The sequence below is a fragment of the Rhinolophus hipposideros genome (assembly GCF_964194185.1).
Source record: "Rhinolophus hipposideros genome assembly, chromosome: 9".
Classification (NCBI taxonomy): Eukaryota; Metazoa; Chordata; class Mammalia; order Chiroptera; family Rhinolophidae; genus Rhinolophus; species Rhinolophus hipposideros.
Window position 1 is genome coordinate 21,268,946 of NC_138055.1, and position 23,123 is coordinate 21,292,068.

Genomic DNA, 23,123 nt, shown 5'->3' on the forward strand with positions numbered 1-23,123 from the left:
GTTGCTTAGCTGTGCTGGTATATGACCTGTGTCTAGATTTTCTGCCATTTCACTAAAAGAAAGAAAGAGAGAAAGAGAGAGAGAGGGGGAGGGAGCGAGGGAGGGGAGGAGAAGAGAGGAGAGGGAGGAGAGGAGAGGAGAGAAGAGAAGAAGAGGGAAAGGAAGGGAGACAGGGAGGGGGGAAGGAAGGGAGGAAGAAAAGGAAAAGAAAGAAAAAGAAAATTGTCCAAATAATTCAAAGTATGCCAGCTCTTGAAACATTTCTTGTTTTATTCTCTTTCATGCCGAGGCCAAAGAGTGCTTGGAAATGAAAATCACAGAGCATGAGCTCTGTAGGGAAAAACAGAGAAGCACCAAGCCTTAGTTCCCTGAGCACTTACTAGGTACCTAGTGGGGCAGAGAGCTGACACTGACAAAAAAACATGAGAGCTAGTAAGGAATTAGTAATGAGACTTGACATTTGCCCAGTGCTTCCGCCTTTCAAACTATGTGCATACATTGTCTGGCTTGATCCTAACAATAACCCTGAAAGGAGGCAGAATAGGTATTAGTTCCATTTTGCAACCGAAGAAATGGAGGCTGAGGTCATAAGAGCAATGAACAATGGAATCAAAGCTAAATTGAAACAGGAACAGAGAGAAACCAGGCCTGAGCCAACGTTAGAGACATGTCCTATTTGATGGAGGAAAGAAACCTAGCTGACGCAGAGATTTTTGACTAGGGAACAATACAAAACAGGATTGGGTAAGAGGAAAGAGTAAGACAAGGGATATGGAGAAATATGGGCTTGATTTTGCAACTCAATTCAGAGCCACATTAATTTTTAAATACATGCAAAATTTTAGGCAATATATAGTACAGACAACATCCTGTACTCTCTATAAATTTCATAAAATGTCAGGAATAGTTCCTCCAACAACCCTAGGTATTATTATTATTATTCCCATTTTTCTGAAGCAACTGAGGCACAGGAACCTACTCGAGGTTGAGAGGGTAGTAAGGGGCATGCCTGGCATTTGAACCAAAGCAGGCTGGATTCAGAATTTGTGTTCTTAACCACTGCAGTGTCACGTGGCCCTAAGTAAAAGGGAGATTTTTTTCTAAAAATATCTTCTAAGTGTTACCTTGTATATCACTGAAACAGCTTGTTTTTATGAAAATATCAACAGTGAAGGTTGGAGTTGTAGATAATCCATCTTTACTTGCCTGTTCAGTGGAACCCAGAAAGAGCCAACACATGCATCGGTGTAAGTGGTATTTTCAACATCGGAAACCTTCAGGGGCTTCGTATTATACGCATACAATAATAAAACCTACAAGAAAATGAAAGGGCATATAAAACGTGACATCAAAATTATACTTTGCCTCAAAAAATGTGGCATCAGTTCTCAAAATAATATCATTAATCTTTAAAAAGTTTTTCTTTGAAAGAGAAAAATGAGGATTTTTTTTCCAATCCACTTTAAGGAGAATGATATGAACAAGAATTGTGCAAAGGTTATGAGATGAAAAGAAATGCTATTTGGTACCAATACTACATTCTTTTTGAAGAATGACATTTCTTAGTGCAGTTAAATTTAAATTTCAGCCTCTGAAAGCCCTCTACAAGTTCTAAATATACACCCAGTGAAAATACAACTTTGTTTCTTGTTAATTTTCAATATGTACTTTTCTCATAGTGGTCATAGCTGCTTCTCTGCATTCACTTATGCTGTCTCCTTCTTCTCTCCATTTATTCAATCTACACACAACTTTCCAGTCCCCACCTCAAAGATGAAACTTTTCCTAATGATGGAGGCTCTACTAATTGCCCTGTTCAAATTCTGACAATATTTAGTCAGTCCTACACAATCATGGATTCATAGAATTTGAAATTCATGGAAACTTACAGGTGATCTACTCTATGTCCCTCATTTTAGATATAAGAAAGCTGAGGCCCAGAGCTGCCAGTCAAAATCGACTAAGTGTACGTGTTTATCTCTGCTTCCTCACAAATCAAACTAAAATAAGAGTAAAGATAGTTTAGTGGTTACCACAGGGTAAGGGGGAAAGGAGGTGGCAGATGAGGATAAATGGGGTCTAATATAGTGATGGAAGGAGAACTGACTTTGCGTGGTTAACAATGTGATATACAGATGATGTATTACTGAATTGTGCACCTGAAACCTATGTAACTTTACTAACCATTGTCACCCCAATAAACTTTAATTAAAAAAATAGAGTAAAGAGATTTTTTTTAAAGGCATGAATCAATAAAGACAGAAGAAACAAGAGAGGAGGTGAGGCAGACAAGAAATATTAACAACACTCTGACAGAAAACACTTGGAAGAGCCGATCTGACTCAGCAGAAGGAAAGGCTGTATCCTAACTACCTTTAGAGGGGCTGCCAACAAAAGGCCTGTATCCTGAGAAGGCTTTGAGACTGGGGGTAGCAGGAATCTTAGACAGCCTCCTTCCCATCCTCTCTCCATGCCACCAGGAGGCCCCCTCCCCCGCCCACTTCCCTTGCCTCCTCTCTGCTGGCTGAACTTCTTCCATGTTGCTCTCTGCTGAGGTTAAATTAGAAAAGATCTATGCTCGGGGACATTGGGTACAGGGATGAGATGCTGAACTGCAAACAACGGAATTAAGTGAAAGTCTATGTTCTGAACAAGAGACATCCCCTTCCTCCGTCCTCTCCAACCCTTTTCAGAATGTAGAAAACCTGACGGGAGTCTAAAAACAGTCCTCTTAGGGAAATTTACCAAAGAAAAAAGACCTACAGATACTGATATTTCGGCATCCTTCAATGAAACTGCTGGCCCCTGCAGTGGGCCTATGTATCAATAACCCTGATCAGATATGTTTCTTAGTGACTCCAAACATGAATGGATAGCCAATAGTCACCAGACACAAAATGAAATGCAGCGACCAAAACTAATATAAGAAAGGAACTTGGAGAATCAGATACAAGACAAAGAGCATAAGAAAACATCACTGAAACCATAATTAATACCCTCAGAGAAGAAAGACAATATTACATGTGTGAAACAAGAACATAGTACTGTTAAAATGGAACAATAAAAGACAAGATAGATGTCTTAAAATTTTAAAAATAGGGGTGGATGCGTGGCTCAATTTGTTAGAGCATGAGCTCTAAGCAACAGGGTTGCCAGTTTGATTCCCACATGGGCCAGTGAGCTGTGCCCTTGGCAACTAGAATGAAGACAATGAGCTGCTGCTGAGCTGCCACTGAGCTCCCAGGTGGCCAGATGGCCCAGTTGCTTGGAGTGCGTGCTCTCAACCACAAGGTTGCTGGTTCGATTCCCTCAAGGGATGGTTGGCTGCGCCCCCTGCAACTAAGATTAAACGACGGCAACTGGACTTGGAGCTGAACTGCGCCCTCCACAACCAAGACTGAAAGGACAACAACTTGACTTGGAGCTGATGGGTCCTGCGAAAAACAAACTGTTCCCCAATAAAGTCCTGTTCCCCCCTTTCCCCAATAAAATCTTTAAAAAAAATAAAAATACAATCATGACAACTAAATAACAAAAGATTTGAAATATAAAGTGGAACACAAAGTAAACCTAAATTTAAAAACATAAATAGGGGAGAAAAGTAAGCACTCAATCTACTAGGTAGAATATCTGAATAATAGAAATTGCACAATATGGAGACAATCAGAGGGAGGAAATTATCAAAGAAATAATCTCCGTGAACTGAAGAATATACTTTCAACATTGAAAGGGGCACCCTAACTATCTATCACAATGGATGAAAGACCCACACCAAGGCACCTTGTGGAATTTCAGAACACAGGGGACAGAGGGAAGATCCCCAGAGCTTCCAGAAGAAAAAAGTCAAAATAAAGAACTAGGAATCAGAATGGGATCAGACTTCTCAACAGCAATGTAGTATTGTCAGAGACAATGGAGCAATGCCTCCCACATTTTGAGGGAAAATAATTTTCAACCTATAATTTTATGCCTAAAAAACAAGGAAGTAAGCATTAAGATGATAACCTTTTGTCAGATATTTAAGGTCTTTTTACCTCTTGTGGAATACAACGTCAATTTCAGTCAGTATGTTGCAACTTTTAGCATCTCAGGGAACTGTGATCATCATATTGGCCATTGGCCAAACCTGAGTGAAATGTACTAATAAGTAGTGTAGTCCTGTCCTCGACACACCAGGGGACAGCCAGTACCATCTTGCCAGCATTTTTTTTGTAGAAAACATGCATATTGATGATTTGCATCTGGATTCTATTATCTTCATTTCCATAACTGAGTCTGGTACCAGACACGGTTTTAACTATGTAAACAGGGAGGTACGAAAGACTCCTTCTCAGATAAGACAGTAACTTCCTTGATACTAAGATGTCTCACCATATTTTGGTGGTTATTATCCATAGGTGAAGTGTGCCCTGTGCAACTGAAACAGGATCTTGGAAGCTGCTCCTGGACATCGTGGATATCTCCCATGGTTATCTGTGCTGTCTTTATCCTGCAGTGCCTTATCCTTTACTAAAGTCTTTAATGAATATACTTTGTGGAGTCTGGTGAGTCCTTTGAATAATCAGAACCTTCAATTCACCCTTTTTCAGGAAGCTGTAAGATGTGTTCATTTGACATAGGAGAACAAATCAAAATAGAAAGAGACATAGCACCTTGGGAACCCAACTCAAAAGAAGGGTTTGGCTAGTGGGGCTCTGTCGCACAGGGGACCCTGCTCGCTGCGCCATTTGTCGTGCAGGGTCTCTGCTCCCGCTCCCCACATAAGAACGCAGGACACGGTAAGGCCAAAAAGGAACACCCATGGAGCCATAAGTAGGGGAGTCAAACCAATATATTCTCGCTGGCGGCTGGGCTAGAGACACAGGAAGCAGGATATACATAATCTGCCTAACAGCAGTCCGTGCTCGCCAGCCACCACCTTCTTGCTAGCCCCCATTCCTTTCCTGCTAGCGTAGCCACGGCAGTTATATTAGTGGCCAATGGCCTACGGGTTACAGCTGACAGCCAACTAGCCACAGCTGCTGGCCATCTGATCACAGTTGATGGCCATTTACTACCCGAGCCAGCACCTTTCTATGTGAGGCCGAGAGCCTGGAAACTGTTTTTTGGGGTTTTGTCCCCACAGGCTCTTAAGATGATACCTGAGCCATAAGAGCAATCAGTCCAGTTTGCATGTCTCTAAAGGAGAAAAAAAAATGGAACTGAGACAGAAGCTTATGGGTTTGACCATATGGAGAGGGGCTGTATAGTTCTTTGAAAGTTTAAGAAGAATGAAACATTCTAAAATACAGAGAACAAGAAGTTAAGCAAACACAAAGCAATTTCTTTTTTCAGGAAGAAAAAAAATAGTACCTTATTTGGCTCAGCTGTGATGGTATTTATATGGTCATAATTTAAACACTGACTATGGTTTAAGAATTATGATAGAACTTGATTAGGAGAATGTCGTGCGGTGGACCCTGCTCGCTGCGCCATTTGTCGTGCAGGGTCTCAGCTCCCACTCCCCACCCAAGAACGCAGGACACGGTAAGGCCAAAAAGGAACGCCCACGGAGCCATAGATAGGGGAGTCAAACCAATATATTCTTGCTGGCGGCTGGGCTGGATACACAGAAAGCAGGATCTACATAATCTGCCTAACAGCGGTCCGCACTTGCCAGCCACCATCTTCTTGCTAGCCCCCATTTTTCCTTTCTGCTAGTGTAGCCACAGCCATTATATTAGTGGCCAATAGCCTACGGGTTACAGCTGACGGCCAACTAGCCACAGCTGCTGGCCATCTGATCACAGTTGATGGCCATTTACTACCCGAGCCAGCACCTTTCTATTGTGAGGCCGAGAGCCTGGAAAATGTTTTTTGGGGCTTTGTCCCCACAGAGAATGTGCAGAGAAGAGTGTATGTATGTGTGAGGGTTGGGGGGAAAGGTTGACGTTAGCCTTCCTCTTCCATAGTAGTATGTGAAGTTAATCACTCAAGAAATCACCATGTAAGCATGTAATTTAGATAAAGGGGGGGGGGGTGGAGAAACAACCAAACATCCCATCTGAAAGAATTTAAAGTAATTGCATCTGGGAAGGGGAATTAGGGATGGAGACAGCTAAACAGAGAATTGTTCTTTTTTTATTCATTAAAAGTCTTTCAAATATTGATTTTTCAAACTATGAAAAATTTGATGAAACATTTCTGAAAAGAAAATTAAATGAGTCCCAGACAGATTAGCCCAAGAACACACACTGTTTTTTGGTGTTTTCTCTTGTTTTGTGTTTGTTAACCTTTGTTAACCTTGACTCCCAGGTTAGCATATAAAATCCCTGAGGACAGGAGTGACATCTGGTACTTTTTTAGTAGTGCTCGCAGCACCTAGAGCATGTTAATTAATATCTTCATATTTCTGAAATTTTCATTAGCTCTATTAAAAGCTAATGAAGTTCCCCAAAGCATGTTAGTGGAAAATTTTAAATAGATAACATAGTTTATATTTAAGCCCTGATAATGAAAATGACTCTTTCCCTCCTCAGGCTGATACTTGTTAATGGGTTTGCAATACAATTCAAAAATCTTTTCTAACTGAGCATAGCACAAACAACTAAATTCAAAGTTTAACAGTTTCAAATTAGACTGGATGTGCATAGAGTGGGGCAGTACATAAACAATAAAATACTAAACTCACTGGAATAGTTGTGAGCCTGGGCTCTGAAGCCAGTGTGCCTGGGTTTGTCTCCACCACTTACTAGTTCTGTGATATTGGGTAAATTATTAAAAAGTTATGCTTCTGTCTCTTTATTTGTACAATGGAGATGTGGTATTCCCTGTCCATGGATCTGTGTGTAGTTTCAATGGGTCAATGTCAAGTGCTTAGAGTAATGCTTAGAGCATTATTGTTGTTTTTAGCCTCATAATCTCTCCTGGCTCCTCACTCTAACTTGGTACCTCATTCTTCATATTCTCTTAGACTTGCTGATAATCCCAAATTAAATTCCCATTTGATCTTCCAGTCAGTTCTTGTCTAATCCACTCATGTTCAGTTCTATTCCCAACTTGTCCTCACTCCTCAGGGATAAGTTTCAGCCTGTATCATCTTGCACACTCAGGACTGGATTCTGCAGGAGATAATATACTCATGATGGAGTTTTCAATGCTCCCTTACTCACTTCTGAAAATACTTTTATTCCACAGCAAAGAAGTGATATGGTTTGGACAAACACTGAGGAAAACTGTGTTTAAAATTGTCTTCTAGCTAGTCTAGTAAGCAAAATATATATAAAGAAAAAAATAAAATAAATTTATCTTGTATGTAGAATCCCTTGCAGCCCAGGCATGGGTGAAAGAAGAGCCCCTCATCCACTAGACGGAAATGATTCATAACTCCCTCCTCTTGGTATCTTAATCACCTAACAAAATGCCTGGTATACAGTATGCACTCAGTATCTCTCCTATATTTAAAAAGTTAAACTTTTCCAAGTTATACACTTAATTCTAAAGTATTGTGGTATGGAATATTTCACCCTGTGAATTTTTTAAATATTTTATATCCAAATCCTCAGTCCTAGGATTTCTGCTTTGCTGCTACCAGCATCCTTTTCCTATTGGCATTTCTGCTTCAGTGTAGTGGACAAACTGAAGTGGATTGAAAAGCTGAATTAGGTGATGCCAACCTGCAGTGTTATCCAATACCCCTCTACGACCCTGGAAACTCCAAAGCCCTAAGTCAGATCTTAATTTTCATTACCTTCCTGCCCAGAGGCTAGAAGTGCCTGCAGCTAGGATCATCCTCTGAGGACCCAACATAGCACCGTTCTTAGGAGTGCAGACATGGAGTCAGAATGAGGTACCAAGGTAGAGTGAGGAGCCAGAAGTGATCATGGGGCTGAAAACAACAGTAATGCTCTAAGTCTTGCTCTAAGCACTTGAGGTTGACTCACTGACTCTTCACACATCCACGGGATGGGGAACACCACATCGCCATTGTACAAACAAGGAAAGAGAGGCATAACCTTCTAACAATTTGCTCAGGATCACAATCCTCACTCCATACCAACTAGCACGCCCCCATTTCATGTATCAGTTTCCTTGTCTACAAAATGGGGCTAATGATAGTACTTACCGAATACAGCGGTTGTGAAACTAATATGTGTCTGGAATATAGTATGCTCTACGTAAGTATTCACTATGGCTATTATCTTGTGGGTTTTGGTAGCTTTGGCCAGTCATTCAACACCAAATTCTACACTAAAGGCCTAAGATGACGAGTAGAGAAATGCTAAAAATACACCAATATTTAAATCATCGAACAAATTTCAGTGTTACCTTCCAAAAAGATAGACTCTTAGGACTAGAAGATGTAGACTGTCCAAGTCAGTTTTTCCTGATTTTTTGACTGAGATTTATGGCAGCAACTACATCTGTTATCATGATCTAGTACATACATATTGTCAAAGCGGGGAGAAGTCCACAAGCTAAGAAATGGGAAAACTGTGTGTTCTGTATCTTTGCTTATGGCTTAAGAAAAATATGTATAAATCAGAATTTGTGAGTTGGTGATCTGCTTCTAATCTCTGACACCAGTTCATGCTTCCATATTAGTTATCAGACATGACTGCTAATGGATAAGGCCTTGTTATTCTAATTATCAGTCACAGATGTAGTCTTAGCATTAACTTCTCAGTTCATCCTGACCAAAACTGAGAAGGATGTGATATTTCTATGACCTTGTGAAATGAACTATATATTTTATAATTTTTCTTTGTTTAAAAAAAACTAGCTACTTAGGTAAACATTCTATTTCCCAACTATGTAATCTTTCTCTTTTCATACACTTTCTGAATGATATACTCTTTTATCACTTCGTTGGTTCCCTTGCCAGCAAGTAAATAAATTCTGACATGCTGATGAGCAATGTCAGAAATTTTCTTTTTTAACATATCTATCGTGAAACAAAAGTTTCAGAAAACATTTTCACTTACCGTATATGACTCAATCTGATATTTTTACTTCCTCTCACATTTTAGACATTCCATCTAGGATCACTTCTCGTATTTAATTTCTTTTAAAAAAAAACATACTACTCATCTCCTACTCCATTGACTCCATGACTTAGAGTATTATTGGAACCACACTTTGAAAACTACTGTACAAAGTTCCTCAAAACAGACTGCAGATTTAATATTTCAGAACATATGTGAAATATCTGGCAAGAATCTGACTTGAGGGTGGGAAGGAAAGTACTTTCAAAATATAAGAAATATCTTTAAATGTTTCTGGGGAGTCATAAGTTAAAGTTTCTCTTTTATTGTAAGAAGAGATATGTAATTGACCAAGAGTTAGCAGGATTGCCAGCCTAAGGAAGCAGAATGAGGAGAGCAGAGAGGTAGTAAGCCCAGGCGGTTTCCCTATCTAACAGGAATCACCAGTCAAGGAGCAGCAGAAGCTACCAAAGGCACAGCTAGAGGGGACAGCCCTTAAGAGCTGGGACATGCAGGACTAGACTAGTGCAGAAGACAAAAAGCAAATGAAAATGCTAAACCGGGCAAAACTATATGGCAAACATTTTATGGGGAAAAGCCTGAGGCTCTTCTTAGAGCAACAATCAAAGGAATTCTATAGCAGAAACTTTCTCTGTAAAAGACTACAGTGACCAACTGTTCCATTTTTAAAAGCTTGACTCCTCTTCAAGACTCTCCTAGCATCTGAATCACTGTTCCATCTCCAAGAGTTCAGGGACTGATACTGAAGTGCTCCCAAATACGTACTTGCCTGTGTGTCTTTCTTAGTTCTGCTGCAAATGTCTACCCATGCATAGGACATAGGTATGAATAAAAATAAAGGTATAGAGTTAGATAAAGAACATTAAAATAAGGAGTTATATGAGTGATACAAAATTATAAACAGCATTTAGAGGCAAACTAAGTTTGGTTTTTTTCTCTAATTTGCTGTACACTTTAATTTTTCTGGTTAGGCACAGTTTACTCTCTTTTCTGCATAATGTAGGCAACTAAAGGATCTATAAGGGGATACTGTTGCTAAACTTTAAAAGGTGCTTTTAAATAATACTTATTAAGTGTATTACATGTATATTTGAAGTTTTTAAACTTTAAAACAACATAATAATTTTAAAATAATTTCAGATAATTAATGTCAACTACGATTTATTGAGGTTAGGTGTTTACACAATTATCTCTAATTACAGATAAGGGTAACCATGATACAGAGAAGTTAGCTACCATGTTCCCCCCAAAATAAGACCTAGCTGGACCATCAGCTCTAATGCGTCTTTAGGAGCAAAAATTAATATAAAATATTAATATAAATTAATATAATATTAATATAATTAATACATTATATTAAAATAAGACTGGGTCTTATATTAATTTTTGCTCCAAAAGATGCGTTAAAGTTGATTATCCGGCTAGGTCTTATTTTTCGGGGAAACACAGTAATACACTCAAGATCACAAAATTATTCAGTGACAGAGTTGGGATTCAAACCAAGGCAATTTGGCTCCAGACTCTGTGTTCTAAACCACTACACTCATGTCAGCAATTCCCAGCAAAATTGTGCAAATACAAAGAGAAAATCTCAATAACAACTAATGAAAGAAGTCCGAATACTTTTAAAGCAAAAACAGTTTGACTCTCAACTGCAACAGTGGAAATGAGTAGATAACGTTTTCAATGTACTGAAATGAAATAATTTCCAATCTTGAATTCTCTACTCCACAAAAACTTATTTAACAAATAAATGTAAAACAGTGAAAGTTATCAGACAAACAACAATTTGTCTGAGAGGGTTTGCCTCCGGAAGAGTCCCACCAAAAGAAATTCCAAAGTATACTCTTCAACAGAAAAAGTGGTCCTAGATGGAATGTCTAAAATACAAGAAGAAGGAAAAAAAAATAGAAAAAAAGGAAAATAATGAATGTGTAGAACAGTCTATAGGAAAACAACTCTTGTATAAAACAATTTTAAAATAATATTACTTGGGGTTAAAAAGAAAATGTACAATAATATCATAAAAGTCATTAGAGGAATAAAGATATTCATTAACTTTAGACTATGATAAGTATGTATGTTGTCCTGCAGGTAGCCACTAAAAGCACAGAAAAAGAGTATATAATTTCAAAACTCATAGATTGAAAAACAAATGATAAAAATAATCAACCCAAAAGAAGGGAAGAAAGAAAAGAAAAACAGAAAAGCTGAGACACACAAAATAAAATGGTAGATTTCAAACAAAATATATTAGTATTTATGTTAAATATAAATGCATTAAATTCTCCCATCAAAGTACAATATTGTCAGATTGTCTTTTAAAATATCAGATGCATACCTTTGATAAAAACTCACACAATTAAAACACAAGTACATAAAAGAATTGAAAGAGAAAGGCTGGAAAAAGATACACTGTGAAAATAACCACAATAAAGTCATTTTCCTCTAGTAATATCAAACAAAACAGACTTTATGAGGAAAAAAAGCATTATTATAAAAAGGCTACGAGTCTCTTCACAATGAGGAAATTCTCAATTCATTAAGAAGATGCAACCATTATCAATCTGATTGCACCTAGGAACATAGCCTCAAATTATATAAAGCAAAATTTGACAGAACTACAAGGAAAAACTAAACAATAATAGCTACTGAGAGATTTAACCATACTCCTTTTAGTAATTGATTTAAAAAAATAAAAAGGCAAACAAAAACAGAAGAGTCAGCAATAATACAGAAGATGTGAACAAGGCTAACCAAACGGACCTATTACACATATGTGAACACGGCCTCAAGAACTGAGGAGGGAACTTTTTTTTTATTAGTTTCAGGTGCATAAGACAAAGTAATACTTAGACGTTTATCTTTTATATCCCTCACACTGTGTGAACTCCCCTCCCCCATCCACTATCCCTCTGACATCGCACAGAGCCATTACATTTCCACTGTCTCTATTTCTAATGCTCTACTCCACTTCTTGTAAGTACATACATATACATACATATATATACATATACATGTATATATATGTATATGTGTGTGTGTGTATATATATATATATATATATATATATATATATATGTATACATACATACAAACATGTAGTTGACATTCATTATTGTTCAGCTTCAGCTTCAGGTGTACAATGCAGTGATCAGGCATCTACATCATCCCTGAAGTGATCTCCCTAATGAGACAAGTGTCCATCGGATACCCTACAAAATCTTTACAACATTATTGATTACATTCTCCAAATTAATTTTCAAAACCCCGTGGCCATCTTGTGGTTATTGACTATTTTCTAATCCCCTCACCTTCCCCCTTATCCCCACCCCGCCTCCCATCTAGCAACCCTCAGTTTTTCCTCTATGTCTCCAAAACTGTTTCTGATTATGAACATTCTTTTTAATAGCAATGGAGTATTTACACAATAAACCCTTTCCTGAAGAAAACAGCATGTGTCAACAAATATCAATCATACAGAGCATTTTTTTATTACCACAGAACAACATAATCTAGGAATAAATATAAATGGTAACTAGAAAAGCTCTATATAGTTTGAAGTTTAAGAAATACATATTGAAATTGCCCATGAGTCAAAGAAGAAATCAAAATAGAAATTTAAAAATTATTTTAACTGAATAATGATGACAATACTATGATAAAACCTGGTGGGATGAAGCCAGAGCAATGTTTAGAAAGAAATGTATAGCCTTAAAATACATACATTAGGAAAGGGAGAACTGAATATTGAGCTAAACAGCTATCTCAAGAAATCAGTAGTTGGGGGAAAAATAGAAGAAGAATATAGTGATTAATGAAATAAAACTAATGAGAAAACTTAGGTGACAATGATCGAGAATAAATATACAAATAACCAATATAAGGAATTAAATGAAGCACTTCACTACAAATATAACACATTAAAAATATGAGAGAAATTTTAAATAAAATGGGAAGATTCCTAGAAAAAGCAACTTAAAATTGACTCAAGAAGAAATAGAAAAACCCAGTGTTCTATAAACAGGGTGATAGTCAAAATATTTAAAACTTGGTTTGACATAATTACTAATCATTAGAACAGATATTGGTCCAATCAGAACTGATACTAACTCTGATAACCAGTATATTAGTACTAATGCTTAAAGACTGCCTATAACTATTGAGAATTTTATTACTAGTCTTATACCTTCTTACACAGAAAAACTATGACCAGTTTTACTGATGAGTTCTTACCAAATATTCAAGGAAAAAAAGGTTACTACAAATTTCACCAAACTTCACCAAAGAACAAGAAAACATGATTATATTTATCAACTAATTTTATGAGTCTAACAAAAGCTTAAAACAAACAAACAAAAAATCTGAAAAGGATACTATGAAAAGGAAAATTTATAGCTCAACGTTACTCTCGAAAATAGTGGCAAAAATCCAATACAAAATATTAGTAAACTGAATCCAGTAAAATTAATACATCATGACCAATATGAGGTTATCTTAGGAATGCAAGGTTGATTTAACATTTCAAAAAAAATCAATTAGCATATTAAAAGAGAAAAATCATAAAATCATCTTGATACAGTAAAAGATTCATGATAAAAATTCTTAGCAAAGTGGTAGTAGAAAAAAAACTTCCTTAATGTGATAAAGAATAACTACCAAAAGAAAAAAAAAGTCAAATATCATATATAATGGTGACATACTGGAAAGCTTCCCTTGAGGATCAGGAAAAAGGAAAATGATCTCAACTTGAATCAGACTTTCCAGGATTTCATAGTTCTTTTCAGAGTCATTCTATTAGACAATATAGATTCTATATTGTTGTCTATTTTTGTCTCTATGATAAGAAGGTGTTCTCTACCCTTCAATTTATAATGGCCGAGTTAAACTTTATATCTAAATGTAAGATTTAGCTTTGTAATTATATTACATACCATAGGTTCCGTTTCCTTTGGAGGTCTTTCCAGGGGAGGAATGTACCACTGAAAGCAGAGTTCTTTGTTTAAAGCTTGTGCTGTACGTGCTGCCCTATCTGATGATATCGGCTCTACAGAAGATGGGCTGGCAAGGATCTTTAATGATAAAATGGAGTGTAGATAATTATCATGAAGTAACTAGCAAATAAACAAAAACATCAGTTTAATTGCTGGTAATGAATTCATTCAATATTTAAAACATTCATTCAATATGCATTCAATACAGGCTCCACTGGATAACTCTGGGAATTGTTTCAGCTTGTTTTATGGTTGTAGATCTTAAAACTGTCCCTGCTTACCACAGAGAAGATTTTTCTACAGAGGAATATGCTTCAAAACCCAGTGGACTCAACAAATATCTTCCACTTTGGTGAGTCTCCCAGATTAAAGACATAAAGGGAAAATGTCCATGCTATCATTTCAGCCTCAAGGTCATCACGGATTCTAAGAATATCTGCTTTTTTTCTGGTTTATTCACTGGCAAATCTACTAAGGACATGGTTACACTTTATTATTTATTTTCCAATAGCATTTTTTTTTTTGCAGTACCAGATACAAAATAAGACACAGTTTTTACTCTAAAAGATTGAAATCCATTGTTATCATTCCCCTTTTAAATGAATGTGGCTGATTTGTAAGTTCAGTATTGGTGAATCTGGGCCCAGCTTCTCTGATGGAACTTTGTCCCTGAATCAGGAGTTTTCAAGAATCATAAATGTGTAGTGATTTCATAAATTATTTACTTAGTTTTTAAAGGTAGCTAAGAAGACAAAGCATGATTGATATCAATAAAATAAGTCTAGCCAAAGAGATTATAATAGTGATAATAATATCTCAAATCTAAAAAGAGCCTTCTTCAACAGTGTGTGAACTATATTGAAAATTAACTTCTTGAACAAAACGATTGTTGCCAGATGGGAGGAGTTTAGGGGGCTGGATGAAAAAGGTGAAGGAATTAAGAAATACAAATTGGCAGTTATGAAATAGTCAAGGGGATATAAAGTACAGCATAGGGAATACAGTCAATAAAACAACTATGTATAGTGCCAAGTGGTTACTAGACTAACTAGGGGGATCACTTTGTAAATTATATAAATGTCTAACCACTATGCTGTACACCTCAAACTAATATAAAATAATATTGAATGTCAACTGTAAATGAAAATAAAAAAGGAATCATGCCTATAATTTTAAGAAAATGAGCATTATATTGATACAATAAATATACTACTTGACATTTTTTTAAAAATTAACTTCTTGTTATTCCCAAGATTACAGCATGGTGGCTGGGAAGCAGTTTTTCTACTAGACTCTTGACATCTAAGATATCTGAAGGCTTGGTGACCAAGGGAACATGTCAGTGGCCAGAATGAAATGCCTGGTGTTTCTATGAGGCTTTGTTCCTCCCATTATTTCTGAGCCTATTCAAGACGTAATATAAGATTGCCAATGCAAGTCTTCAAAATAAAATAAAAAGAGAAATAAAGACATTGACCTTTCAAGTCATCTACTGATAAAAGAAAAATGTGTTTTGACTGAAAGATAATATTAAAGGTGAAAACCTTTCAAAAATGTCTAGAGACTATCATAAAAGGATACAATACGCCAGAATCCTCACTTATTAGCACTATGGTACTAAAAGCATGACAAAAATGCACAATAAGCAAGATTATTAGGGTTAAATATTTTAAAGTGCTTAATTAAGATGAATTCTACGTCAGGCAGTTCACCAAAAAATCAGGTAAATAATTGATTCACAAAAATAAATTCTCACATTTTTTTCATCTCTTGAGTGTCTTTCAAGAGTCTGACAACTACCTTGTTTCCCCGAAAATAAGACCTAGCCAGACCATCAGCTCTAATGCGTCTTTTGGAGCAAAAATTAATATAAGACCCGGTATTATATAAGACCCGGTCTTATATTATAGTAAAATAAGACCGGGCCTTATATTAATTTTTGCTCCAAAAGATGCATTAGAGCTGATGGTCCGGCTAGGTCTTATTTTCGGGGAAACAGTATTTTAGCAAAGAATTCATGTTTAATAACTAGCTAAATGGAGAAAATAACAAATAGACATTTTTTCTCTTCCATACATACAGTGTTTATTAGCATCATGGTCTAATAATGGTAAATTGTAACAGAAGTCAATTATCAAAATAGGCATTTCATTTTCCATTATCTTTTTAAAAAATTGTATCTAGTTGCTGATGAGATTAATTACAATACTAATTGATGGGATACACTGAGTATTTTTGATACGTTTGATTTACTCCTTGAAAAAAATGAAACAGCAGACCTGCCAGGAGACCTCTTGTTCACCACAGCCTTACAGACAACAAATCACTTTGTAGCAGTCAAATATTTGACCTTACACAGATTGTCACAGGCACACTGTCTCAACATGAATATCTCAGCATTGTGCACAATTTTAATCATATCCTCTCTTTTCTTGGAATTTTTAATGTAATTTGTTCAGCATCTTTGTCCATCAATAGACCTGACAACATGCAGACTCACAAAACTGATGAGCATGACCCATAGCAATGATTGTTCTGGAAAGGCATCTATTTCTTTGTGGGAGAAAAGCATGTTTAAGTATCAAATTATGGAAAGAGTTTGATTGAAATAGCCTCCTGAGTGATTAAAAGGCTCAAATATGTTATTATAAAAATCAGCCAAGCTTGGAGTTTATTTAAAAAAAAAAGAATCCGAAAGGCTTTATGCTTGTTAGCTGTCTACCCCAGTGAAACGAACACATGATTGAGTGAGTGGCTTGCACCTGTCAGGCAAGCAACAGTGATCTCCAGAGCTGATTCTCCCGGGAGAGTGTTACACTAATTATATCCCAAAAAAAATAAAAAAAGAGCAAACAGGGTGTGATAGCTCTTTGATAACACTGCTGCCATTAGAAATGTCACATATATTTACGACGTATTCAAGGTTGTACATTTTAGAGCATCATCCTGAGAACTGGGTGATGATAGGTTACCCATAATACTAAAACACTCAAGTAGAACTCCTTTCAGAACAGTATTTAAGAAATCACACATATTAGTTTCCAAACTTATAAAATATTCATGCAGGTAGCATTTTCTCAATTCGTTGGGATTTTGCTTCCTGGCAATTGTCATCAGTTTGGCTCAACTAAACTCTTATGAGCTTTAAAAAAAAAAATTCATGCAAATATATCCATTAAAACTGTAATTCCCAATGTTTTCATTGTCTGCCCTCTACTCCACAACACCTATGGTGTCTGGGACACATGGCAGTCTCTGTGCCCAGGAGGAGGAATCAGAATTTGGCCTTAGATGGAAATTATTTCATCCCACTATCTACTGTTTCCTTCCCTGGGGAGGGCCAGACATTAACATTGCATGCCTGGCCTTTCCATCCCCTCTCACTCCACTCCCTGGGAAAGAGGTGCTTGATTGGTGAATTTGGGGAAAAGAATTTTGGATATGCACAGCTCTGACTTACATCCTAGGAGTGAACTATTTGTAGGGAGGGTGTATTCTGTACTCCTTCATATGACAAATTTTTAAGAGGACTGTGTCCCCACAGATTTTAAAGAGACCTGTAATAACCAAAAAACAAAACAAAACACAACACCTGGCTGTATTGGTAAATCTGTCTACTTTGCTATTCCCTACTAAGAACACCATTTACCAGTATATATAACCAGTATATAAACCAGTATATAAACCATACCCTAAAATATCAACTTTATGACTCATAAAAGTGAGTATTTTTTAATCCCACTCTGTTTCCGATTCTCAAATGATTCAGAATCTCAGCAGGAAATGGGGGTGTAAGTATTGGGCATCCCAATATCCCAGTATCTGAAAGTAATTTGAAAAATCCTCCCAAGTGGATTCCAATACACTGCCCTGGGGGCACCTCCATAACCCCAATGGACAGTCACTTCTTTAACTGAATTCCTAAATATTCCTTAGTGGTCTTTCCAATTCTTTTTAAAATCACAATTTATTAACAGACACTTCTATTTCATAAATTTTAAAGATTTTCATTAAAATATAGCTAACATACATTATATTAGCTTCAGGTGTACATCATAGTTATTCAATAGTACTCACCTGGCTAACAGTCCCTTTTAAAGTCACAATTTATTAACAGTCACTCTGCTTTCTTGTTCAAAACAGTGATTTAAAAAAATATATTATCTACTCAAAACATAAAGTTACCATTTTCTAGTAGGATAAGATGAGCAAAGGGTCTCAATTTGGAACAAGCCACATTTTTGTGAGACAGCTGACGATAGAAACACGGGCCTGCTATGGGCAATCTGTAATTGTAAAAAGTAAAGCTCTATATGGTAAAGTCCAAAGTCAAAATAACTCAAAATAAATGAGTGAGTGTTTTTCCTAGTTTTTGAAAGAATTCTATGTAAATGACTTGATTTATTCATTTCACAAATATATGTTGAAAACTTATAATTATGTCCACTAGAATCTCAAACTCTGTATCTACAGAGCAGAATATACCAGACTTCGCCACAAAAGTTTTCATTCTTCTGCCTCCACTATATCGGCTAATGGTGTTACCATGCTCTAATGATCACAGAAAGGGGATCCAAATGGCGGAAGAGACTTGGACCATTTCTTCCGCTTCACTATGTCTCCAAAGGGTCACTAAGTTGTTCTGTTTTCACTTTTACTGAATATCTTTTACATCCATCCTTTCCTTCTCATTCCTTTGATCATAAGTTTCATCACTTTACCATTTCTCTCTTGGATAACTCCCTTTCACCTATCCATTGCCCAATCAGCCCTACCAACGACTGACAATATAATTAATATAGTTTAATTTTTACATTCCATCTGCCACGAACCTTGCCATTTTCTCTTAAAACGCTTCTCTGAGGTTCTGTAGTTTTCTTCTGTTCTAACTCTATCGCTGCTTCTCCACTACCACACCACCACTGTGTACAATGACTAGGCCTTATCCATCCCCTCTTTCTCCACCAACTAAGAGTGTCTGACGTATAGTTAATATTCAACATGTTTGTTGAATATACCACGTTTCAAATATACATTCCTATTTTTAATAAAACACTTCACTTTTTTATGTCTTCCAATTCATTGATTCTGGTATTTTATTTAAAAATTACTATTATTCAAGACCCTAGTATCTTTAAAAAATAACAAAACTTCATTTATATTCCTCTTTTTCTCTTCAGCAGGTAACTTAAAGGAAGCTTCCATATTACATATTTTGAGAAAGTCCATCTAATTTAATAACACTTTTCAAAAAACAACAAACCTTCAAACTTTTAACTTATTTAAACATTTTACCCTATTTAGTCATACTCATGATTGTAAAAAAACCAATGAATAATTTTTATTACATATTTAAAACAATGAAATTCAGCATAGATTTAGGAACTCTCAGTCTAGTTTTATTATGGAGTTATTATGTTGAAATTTGTGTAACTTCTTGGCAAAATTACTGCCTGAGAGATGTTAAGTTCAGGAATATAGAAAATTCTGAGGCAGTCTGAAGATGTATGAGGACCGCAAAACAAAACACTTGAAAGGTGAGCTTTCCTAGACATCCAGGATGTCTGGTAGACTTTGCTATGTGAGAAAACAGAAATGAGCCTCCCCAGGAACTCTGAGGATACTAGACATTCTTCATGCAAGTACTGAGGTTAACGTGCTCCCTTCCGAAATATGAGGATGATTTTAGGAAGTTTTACAAAAATATATAATGTTTCAAAACATTACCTTGGCTGATGAGTCATGTAAGACTTTTTCTGAAAAAGGTGAATTTTCTAATCCTTGCAATAGTTCTCTTGGAAATTCATCAATACAAGAGGAACAATACAGCTGTAAGAATCTTTTAAGGAAAACATCCATTTCTTTTTGGCGCAAAATCAACCCAGAGTTGAAAAGGGACGTGAGAAGTGTGTCATCTGGCAAAGAAATTCCAGAACCTGGCTTTGGAGATGCTTTAGGAAGAAAAATAGCTTAATTTAGAGGCATGTTAGATAACAGAATGGTCTCAATATTATTCGCTTTTGCTCACTAACCACTAACCTGTATATCCCCATCTCCGGTAGTGGCTGCCAATGACTTTCCAACATTTTTAGCGCTTACACATTAATGGACTTGCTTCTTGCCCCAAAAAGGAAAGAAAATCTCAGAAGCATGTAAGGATGTTAATTCAGTTTCCAAGCCTTCACAAAGCAAAATGTTCTCTCTAGCTGTCTTGTTTGGGGCTCTCCCCACAAAAGATCTTAAAGCAAGAATTTAGGTGCAGGTAATTTATTTGAAAAGTGATCCGAGGAGCACCAGTCAGAGAACAGGCAAAATGTGACAAGAAAAGGGCCACTGAGAGTGAGTTAATGAATGGGCCACAGCTATGAACAATGAGGACTCAGGGCTGTGGGGGGTCGTCTGAAGAAAGAACATGTAGAATTGTCCCATCAAAGGACTGGGAAGCTGGAATATTAATCTACCACATTAGTTGAAGGTTACTCCTGGGTATGTGGAACCCTGGCACTCTCAGGCTGCCCTTCCTGTGGGCTGGGCAAGCCTCAGTAACTTCCGAGGAAGCCCAGGCAGAAAAGCAGTGAAATGTGGGTACTTGACATGGGAAGTGTCAGCAGCTGAACTCAGAGGTGAGCTGAGTTGGTATAGGGCAGGGCATAACCAGGGTCTGCTGCACTGGCTCATGTCCACTTCCTTCACCACTAGACTTCCATTGTTCTTGCACCCAACATGAGGCACCTTAACCCCTGACCCCTTCCTGGGTGCTCGGCTGTCTCACTGCTAACTCCTGATAACTGCGCTTAGCCACCCTGTGGCTCCACCTATTAGCCTTGCTGGCTTCTCCATCACTGGGCCATGGCATAGGTCAAACTGTCTTTTCTGACCATGGCACTGATGAGCAACACTGGATCACCCATTTCACGGGCACAGATTGAACACAATAATACACATTCCCAAAACCACAAAGGGATGGATATGAAGCCGATTATATCAGTCTTTCTGGATATTCTGTAGGTATGTCAAGGATAAAACAAAAAAACTTAACAAAACAGAACAACTCCATGTAGTTAAATATCCCTTCTAAAGTCATGCATTTCTTCTCTTTTACATACTGGATACTGAAATACTCTCTCCTTAAAGCCCAAATTTCATCTTGCTAATTTTATAAGCTTGTCATATTGTGATCACTCTGCTTCTTAATTGTTTTAAAACATGAGTAAGTTTGGCAGTCATGGGAAGACTCTGGATGCCTCCCTATAATAATGTTTTAAATACATGAAATAAAACATATAGAATGCCAAAGGAAATCAACTACATTGAAATACTATTTTATGCAAAGGTCTGAGTGTCTCAATTTAAGAACCCCTGAAATTTTCATCTTCTGATGAGAATTCACTCAGAAAGGTATCAAAAATATTTTATAATTCTAAATCAGAGAATTGACTTAAATAGAAACTGGAAAGGAATGTGATCTTTCTTAACCCATCAAAAACTTACCTAGAAGCTTGCTCATATTATTAATTCTCTGCAGATGAATATAGTAGCGCAATAGAAGAATCCATGTAATATCCACCTTAGTCTGAGTCTTTTTTCCAGCATCTGTATTTTCATATACATTATCACTTTGGTTAAAAAATGTATAGCCAGTCTGGAAAACAACTTGGTAGTTATCTGAAAGTTAAAAAAGAGTTTTTAATACAAATATTATGCTTTTCTTAAAAAATAATGAAATGTATGAAAAAAGCCCAACTCATAAAGGAAAGACTGACACAGGGGATTACATTTGATTAATTCTTTTGTATCACAAAAGACAACAAACCATAGACTTAGAAAATATATTTAAAACATGTATGAAATGTTTTTTCTCTAATATGAATAACACCTTCCACCAATCAATAAGAAAAAGTCAAATAGTCCAATGAAAAAGTCAGCAAAGAATTCCAACAGAAACTCATAGAAAAGGAAACCCAAATGGCTAACATTTTCAGCATCACTAAAAATCAGAGAAATGCAAATTGAAATCAAATATCATTTCACTTCCCTCAGGAAATGACAGACCCTGAAATCTGAAAATGAGAAATATTAGTAATAATGTGAAGAAATTGGAATTTTCATATACTACTTGTGAGAACGACCTCTTGGGGAAGCAATTTGGCAGGATCTAATAAAATTTAAAATGCAGATACTTATATATGTGTACCAGGAATTTCCCACAAGATATTCATGGCAATGTTGTTTGTAAAATAAAATTTTAAAAGATAGAAACTTGGAAAAAATAAGAAGCCTATTCATTTGGTGGCATTTAAAATAAATTTATTAGAACTATAGGTAGAAAGTGTAGTGTAGTGTCTTGGTTCAAATTCCTGAGTCTTAATTTTCTCATTTTTAAAATGGTCATGATATGGGTGGTTCTGGAGAGATCTTGAAAATACATACTCAGTTAGCAAGCCGGTTCCAGAAGACAGAGTATAATACTATTATATAAGTTTGAAAGAACTCAATACACTATTTTGTATTATTTATGTATAGGCACACAAATATATAATATTTGATTAGGGTAGTGGGTGCCCCTAGGGAGAAAGGAAGTAGGATCTTCTATGGTTAATGACAGATACATATTTTCTTAAATAATAGTATGAATCCCGATGTACTCACCACTCAGCTTAGCAAACAAAATATTCCCAGTACTTGGAGAACCTTGTAAAGCTCTTGCTAATCCCATTTCCTTCTCTCTACTTCAACTCATCTCCCAGCAATAACCATTATCTAAAATTATGTGGAAATCATAGGTTTCCTTTACCCTTTACTTATATATTATCTATTACTTGTTATTTAATAAGTATGTATTGCTAATTTTATCTTTTTGGAACTTTATAGGGAGAAAATCATATTGCATGTACTTATCTATGATATTCTTTCTTCCACTAAACATTATGCTTTAAAAATTCATGTATGTAGCTGTTAAGTCATGATATATGTAGCTGTAAGTCATTAATTTTTCATTGTTGTATTATATTACATTACTATATGAATATGTCACAATTTATCTGTTCTACTGTTGATAGTCACATGGATTGTCTCTAAGTTTTGGTTTGTTGGCTGTGGTTTTGTCTTTGCTATTATGAACAAGGCTGCTATGAATAGTTGAGTA

At 36.3% G+C, this 23,123-nt stretch overlaps 1 protein-coding gene across 1 annotated transcript in view; it reads right to left on the reverse strand.

The window, feature by feature from the left end:
* CFAP54 (cilia and flagella associated protein 54) overlaps positions 1 to 23,123 on the reverse strand; it is a 249,277-nt gene that overhangs the window by 24,823 nt on the left and 201,331 nt on the right. The window contains exons 62-65 of the mRNA XM_081060278.1: positions 21,470 to 21,643; positions 19,706 to 19,929; positions 13,919 to 14,056; positions 1,207 to 1,313 (exon numbers count right to left, since the gene is read on the reverse strand). Coding sequence (XP_080916404.1) covers positions 1,207 to 1,313; positions 13,919 to 14,056; positions 19,706 to 19,929; positions 21,470 to 21,643 — 643 coding nt within the window. The remainder of the gene's footprint in view (positions 1 to 1,206; positions 1,314 to 13,918; positions 14,057 to 19,705; positions 19,930 to 21,469; positions 21,644 to 23,123) is intronic.